Below are 7,425 nucleotides of genomic sequence, written 5' to 3'. Positions count from 1 at the left end.
TCATTAAAGTAAGTATAGGATTCGTGATGTGATATTAAATAGTTCAATCTGGACCAAAGTAGGGCTGCACGGTGGCGCAGTGGTTAGCACCGTTGCCTCACAGCGAGAAGGTTCTGGGTTCGGGCCCCACCCGGGATCTTTCTGTGTGGAGTTTGCATGTTCTCCCCGTGCTTGCGTGGGTTCTCTCCGGGTACTCTGGCTTCCTCCCACAGTCCAAAGACATGCAGCTTAGGTTGATTGGTGTCTCTATATTGCCCATAGGAGTGCGTGTGCCCTGCGATGGATTGGCGACCTGTCCAAGGTGTGCCCCGCCTTCACCTGATTGCCGGCTGGGATTGGCTCCAGCCTCCCCGTGACCCCGTTCAGGGACTAAGCGGTAGAAAATGAATGAATGGACCAAAGTAGTGATGTGGCCAAAAGGCACTGCCATGTCTAGAGCCAGGCCACCAGCATACTGAGCTGGATCCAACAGCGGGTGACTTCAAAGGTGCAAATAGGTTCATTACAGACTGGACAATCTGATGAGTCATTAAAAATGTCATTTGTCAATTTTATTTTCATTTTTGCCATTTAAGCACAAATTTAATAAATAAAGCACACCGGATGGGTCACACCATGCAAACATTACTTTCTACAACATGAAAAATTTCTTTTGACCAACTCGCCAATACTTTGTTTACTCGCCATACACTGTACATGATAGTAGCTCCAAGACTTCCCATCAACTTTATCTGTACAGAATGCTTGGCATATTGTATATATACCCATATACATGTATTAAAGAACAGGGTTAACACAGTCTCTTGCCTCCATTTCAATCAAATATATGACAATATTTCAAGCTAGAAATAGTGAGTGCATGTCTAGAATGGTGATGAACAGAGTCAGCATGGTCCAAATGATGGAGGTGCAAAGAGAGTGGTGAAGCACAAGATTGGGAATCATCTGGCTCTGAACTGTGACTTATAAAATAATCAATGAGTTGCCCAAAGCACACATAAAAAGAGTCACCCACCTTTTTCTTGACTATAAGGAAAATTTCTAATCATTTACAAAGTGAGCTGATGATTTTTATTGAAGCAGTGCGATACATAACATCGCAATGCCATTACAATCACAAACAAAAGAGAGGAAGAGTGGTTAAGTACAAGTGGGCCTGTGCTGTGTACATGTTAATAGACATATGTGTCCTGCTAAATGAACAAATCACATGAACCCTGGTGCAGTTTGGAAACGTAAAGACAACTCACCCACCCCTGTGTAGCTGTACCAACTGATCAGGAAAGACTGGATACTAGACAAATAAAGACATGAGAGCAGGTGGAGACACGGACTGTAGCGACTGACAGATAATGGAACAGCTTCTCAAAATCAAATGAAAAGTGCCTTAAATTTGGTTGATGGTGTATTTTTATATGGTTATTATGACAAATGATGGGGCTAAACATTATAATTACTGATACTACTGAGTTTTAAATATTACAAATAACAATGTAATATATTAAAATACATGATTGTATCCCAGAACACCCTGAATTTGGTTAATTCTCATTTTTACTCTATTAACAGGCTGTATTATCTGTCAGGTGCAACATGAGGAGAGCATACAATACATACATGTTAACATAAAATGGTAACTAAAAGGTGAGTTAGAGGTATGACCCGGGCATTGTGTGCATTTGGCAGAAAAACTATATTTGTCACGTAATTCCCCTTAGATCAGAATAATAAGAAACAAAATCTATATGCAACATAGTCTCTATCACCTTCATTGCTGATCATGTCCTGTTAATACAACAGAGAGAAGGCTATATATCGAACCAGGCAGTCACTTTTTATTCTTCAAGTCTTTAGGTGGGAACATTTTGCTGGAACTAAACTGTTTCATTTAGAGGTATACACGGAGTATATGGAAAATACAACTACAGCTTGAAGGGATGACTGAAGGGTTCAGGATCCTACATGCAAGCGAAACTTCCTGGTGAACATTAGACACACATTCTGTGTCTACTAGCTGAAACCATCTACCAAGACCTGTGTCACTGGTGTTTATACACAGATCAGTGAATATACAGACACCACTAGTCGAGAGGGAGAAAAATCAAATAAAAAAAAAAAAGAGTGGGAAGATAAAGGTTTACACAGTCTCCATTTATTGAAAACAAACAGTCTGATGTCTGACAAGAGCAAGATTCTCAATTTCCTCCTGACTTGACTGTGTTTGGACCCCTGTGCAGAAGAACCCCTCTTACCTGGAACAGCTTGCATTGAAAAAGAAGAAAACTTGAAAACTGTCAGGTCATTCTTTCCACCAGTGTTTGGAAGTCAAGGAAGCCAAGCTGTGGGAACTGAAATCAGGTGAGTGGTGGGCCAGGGGTGACGAGGTTCTTTAACAAATTTAGTTGTCATCATTCAGTGCGTTTCTATATGTGATTCAAAAGTTAACTTTCAATTGATCTGTTAAGAAGACAGAAGGAGAGAAAAAAATCAGGTGCTTACAGCAACCACAGTGTAATTATTTAAATGTTTACATTTTAAATTGTAAAATTTATTAAGAGATAATACCTGGTTCTCTCATTTCTCCTTGTGAAGAGCTTCTATAAAGGCTTCAAGTTTCTCCTGGATTTCGCGAACTTTCTCTGCAGAAGCACACAAAGCTTGGTCAAAAATACACAAAACTGACATGCACACAAAAACATTTTAACATTTAATTCACCAATTAGCCTCTGAACAAAACGTTGAATGCCAGTGCTTTTGAAAATGGATTAAATGTTTAGGTAATTTTTCAAGCTTTCACCTGTTAAAGCTTTATGAATATGATGATTTGCTTTTCCTTATCTTCTACAATAGTAAACTGCAGTATAGCTACTGAACAGATGGATGAATGGATTCATTATTTAAGTCAAACAGAGGAGCCAAATGTTCTTTGGTTACAGCTTCTAAAATGTGAGGATTTTATGCTTTTCTGTGTTTTAAGTATCTATAAAGATCTGGTTTTGTACAGTTGGCTGGACAAAACAAGATATTTGAAGATATCAGCTTGGCCTCTGTGGAACTGGAATGGGTGTTTTATTTATTTATTTATTTAAACTATTATCTGATGTATAATGGACAAAACAATTAGTCAATTAACAGAGAAAACAAATGCTGGATGAATCAACAGTGAAATAATCTTCAGTTGCAGCCCCTTATTTTGGCCTGCTGGTCTAACAATGCAAAACATCTGAAGATAACATACTTGGCACAAGAAAAGCATATTTATTTTCTGTTCTGTAGCATCATATAAAGGAAATAAGTCCTTGATCATCAGGGAAACAACTTAAATATTTCAGGTGATTTCTAAAGCATCAGTCAGCTTCCATTAAACAATCTGAATCTGAATACTCACTTGTGTGTGTGCTTTTTTTGGCTGCCTTTCTGGTTTAGCATGTGATTACATTATAATAACCACTATGTGAAACAACATCAGCACCTGGTTATATGTTTTTAATAAAGCTGTTCATTAAACAGAGAAACGAATGAAACTTGAATATAAAATATGAATGTCTAGTGCATTTCTGCAGGTAGAAATTCCCTCACATAGTTCAGAAAAACACCAGATGGTCTCCTCTGACAGTGACAGCCAAACCTCAAGGCAGACCTCCATCACACATCTGATGGTGAAGGTTTATGCACCCTTTCCCAGTTAGCAAAGACCACATCAAAGTTCCAACCCCCCCTTTTCATGGCATGTACCTCCCGGGCACATTTCTAATGGACAGAGGGAGATACCATAACAACAACATTCAACATGAAAAGGGGGAATCTACTGGAAAAACCGTCCGTCACTGCTTTTCATGATTACACTCCTATTGTCCAAAGACTGCATAAGACGAGCAATCCTTCCACCCAACGTGTACTGTCACCCGAGATGAGCGAGCCATCTAAAGCAGTCTTAATCGCTGATTAAACAGTGGCTGAAGGAAGTCGGTGGGCCAGTGTAGAGAAAAAGAAGCCATAGCTCGCAATGCCAGCTGCACCTCCAGGCCTGGCTGGCTCTCCAGCTTCCCTGTCACCCTCACTAATCTGTCTGGATCTCCCCCAAGCACAAACTCAAACACCAGCTCTGAAGAACAAACTAGGCTTGCTCTATCTTGATCAATCAGGCACACAAAGTCCATAGGCAACCTATTGTGGTTTGTTTTCCTTGAAGTAAGTCAGATGAAAACAGCGCTTTAAAAAGACTTGTCCATTTTCAGAGTGATAAATCATTGTGGTTGGGACTTCAGAGTAGTAGTGGCCTAAGTGTCCATTTCATGTCAGCACAAAGGTGATAACTGCTTGCGTGCTTTGGAGTGAAACTAAATATCTTGGGGGCTTACGTGCAGCCCCTTTGATGGGAGCACGGCTGTTGAGGTATCCTTTTCCTGATAGATGAAAAGCAAACGGGTGTTAGAGATGCAGGCATACCCCCACACACGTCCTGAAACACTAGCAGAACTGAGAAGTGACACACAAACTCACACAGGTAGGCAGAACTGAGAAAAACTGAGTGCCAGCCATAAAGCTTGGCCCTGAATGACATACATGACCACCCCAAGAGCTGTGCAGTTATGCCACCTCCAACTCTTTTCACCTTCCTACACACTCACTGCTGGCAGGTGGTTAAAAAAAAAATCCCAAGCCTTTGATACTCTGTTAACACAGTCAGGCAAAATGGCAGGGCGTTAGGGGGAGATTACAACACCTAATGGAGGCATTAAGGGGCCCTGTCAGTGGCATGCTGACAAGTCACTGCAGCAGGTGTGGAGCTGAATGAAACTTCACCCTATGGCTGACTGTTCCAACAGGCAGCCCACCGCAGGGCACAGCTCAAAAGCAACTGACAGTTCAGCCATGTGGGCTGTGAGCCCTGACCACAGGACAACATAACTCAATCCAAGGCAATCAGAGCAGGATTATCAACATCTGTCTGACTTGAAGAAAAGGAGACGTGAGGTATGGTGTGGGGTGTGGAGTTTTGGTTGGTGTAAGGAAAAGAGGATACTGACTGTCAGATCAACAAAATACGGGAAATCCCCTGGCTCAAGCTTCAAAGCCTCTAACTGGGTTTTGGCGTCACTAATGAAAAGGTGCTCTACGGAGACCTCTTTCAGATGCAGACTGCTTATCACAGGTCAAACATTAAGGGTCATGCCAGCTGTTGGGGAGAGATGCCAAGCTCTGCTAGATCACTAGGGCCAGAAGTGATCTAGAGGTTAGATTAGAGGGCTTGTGATAAGAAAAGACACTGGTCTGAATCCCAAGACTGGCAGAGAAAACTTATGATGGGAGGATGAAAATCACTCATTTTCTCCAACAGCTGCTGCTGAGGCAAGTGAAACCCATCGGTGATCCAGTGCTTAATTCGAGCACAGTTCAAAACTTATAGGCACATTTTATTTTTATTACCAAAAATCATGTAACAAATGTTTGATTTAAAGGACTTCTACAATTTACAAATGACTGAAATTAGACAAATCCACACAAAACCTATAACAGAAAAAGAGATAAACCTAACAAAAAGAAAGCTAACAGGAAGGAACCCTCCATCAAGAAGGACAGACGAAACAGATGGCAGACACTGTTAGGTAATGTTAGGCTGACTAGTAGGTTCATCTGGTCGTCTTTCTTTTGGCTGTCTAGTAGTGAGCAGAGCTTATGCTTATGCATGGTAGCATTCTGGGGTGATTACTGTCAGCCTGAGAGAGAGTCTACACCTTCCTAAGAAGTGGCCAGCTGACTAGTTCCACATTCTTCCTTTTGGACAAACCACAGACACCAAAACCTGAAGAAGAAAGCCATTGTTTTGGCCAGTCCAATTGGGTTTAAGCTAGCTACTGATGACAACCTCAAGGTAAGCCTTAAACAACCCACTGCCAGCCAGCCTTCAGTCTCTTTCCTTTCTCTTCATCCCTTGCAGTGAGTGCAGAAGTGCTTGGAGTGAGGAATGTATGTCTGTCACAACATACAGTAGCTAAAACGACCAGCCATCAATGCTGATATAAAGTCAAGGTTACGGTTTAATTGTGGTAGACTACCTGCACATTAAAGATCCTCAATGACATTTCTAAGATAAGCTGTCATAAATGAAACTGTTAGGCCCATCAACTGTTCTCTTAAACCAGGATGTTTAATGGCTTTAAAATGGGCCCTCAACAGCTATAGTATCAGGATCCCAGGGAGCCACAGGAAGATGTGAATGACATCTTTCAGAAAGCCAATATTCAGTGGATAAGACCTGTGAGAAATGGATATTTATTTCCCACAGCACCATCTGTTTGCCACCAAAGGACAGCAGCAAGAGGAAGAAATGGCCATAACAAGGCTTTCTTTTCGCTGTCCCATGGAAAAGCAACAAAAGAAAAACAACAACTGTGGACAGTCACCATTCCATGTTCCTCACTGAGCAGAGGGAGTAGCGATATAAAACTCCATTTAGGCTCCTGTTTACCTAAGAGATGAGCCCCAAAACACAGTCATTCAACTGCTCAACCCTTTATCTGGTCATGAATATTCCCATAATCCTCTGGCCTCTATCCCAGAGGCCCCTTCTTTAAGATGCCGGGTGTTATGTGGGTTGCCGAGGGTGAAGGGACTGTAGCCCATTCAAAGAAAGAGAGGGGAGCCGTTTCTCCCAGTCCCCTCTTTCAAGGCCTCCTTTTGGCTGATCTCCACATGAAATGATCTCTCATTCACTCTCACTCTGTAGAGTCCCCAAAGCTCGCTACAGCTGAAGCGCGGCCAGAAGGACGGCTGAGCCAGAAATCGTCTAATTGACCTGTAATTAGACTGTGAAACTATATGGCCCTGCTGGACAAGTAGCCACCACAGTGAAGAGGGAGAAGTGAGGAGAGACAAATGAGAGACAGGCTTGCATCTTAATGTGGGACAGACTAAAAATAATCCTCTTCCTATTGGACATTGCCACTCTTCTTCACTGGACTTGAAAGATAGGAAACCATAAATAAAAGGTGCCTGTTATGGAGACGTGGCAACAGAAAGATGCCAAGGTTGAGGCTGCTTTAACACACTGCTTTGAAATTTCCTACAGACAAGAGCATGACAGTTCACAGCATGGTCACTAGAGAGAGTGGGGTGCAGGGTCTGCTTCCCGTCCCCACCTGTCATCATTCACGAAGAAACTTTTTGTATCTCATGATACCAAGGTCATAGTGTAAGTGGGGCCATTGAATGTTTAAATGCTCTGTCGTTTCCTTCTTTGAAAAGTGATCTCTTAATGTAACAAACAGCAAAGCCTTTTGCCCCTGCATGTAGCTTGATTTGTCACTAAATCTGGATTGTCCTGCTATAAAAACTGGGCCATGGGAGACATGGACACAGGGAGAGAGGGGATGTTGACAGCCCAAACACCATGTCAGTAACAGAGCAATGAATCAACCCTCA

At 42.0% G+C, this 7,425-nt stretch overlaps 1 protein-coding gene across 4 annotated transcripts in view; it reads right to left on the bottom strand.

Annotated features, from left to right (window-relative positions):
- Nucleotides 1–524: 524 nt before the first annotated feature.
- The window catches only part of opa1 (OPA1 mitochondrial dynamin like GTPase), a 40,055-nt gene continuing 33,154 nt past the window's right edge, over nt 525–7,425 (bottom strand). For all 4 annotated transcript variants that reach the window (XM_020596826.1, XM_020596828.1, XM_020596827.1 and 1 more), the window contains 2 exons: nt 2,566–2,639; nt 525–2,457 (listed from right to left, as the gene is read on the bottom strand). In XM_020596826.1, coding sequence (XP_020452482.1) covers nt 2,575–2,639 — 65 coding nt within the window. In that variant the 3' untranslated portion in view covers nt 525–2,457; nt 2,566–2,574. The remainder of the gene's footprint in view (nt 2,458–2,565; nt 2,640–7,425) is intronic.

This window comes from Monopterus albus, unplaced genomic scaffold, assembly GCF_001952655.1.
Source record: "Monopterus albus unplaced genomic scaffold, M_albus_1.0 scaffold31.1, whole genome shotgun sequence".
Taxonomy (NCBI): Eukaryota; Metazoa; Chordata; class Actinopteri; order Synbranchiformes; family Synbranchidae; genus Monopterus; species Monopterus albus.
This window is presented reverse-complemented; position numbering and strand designations above follow the sequence as displayed.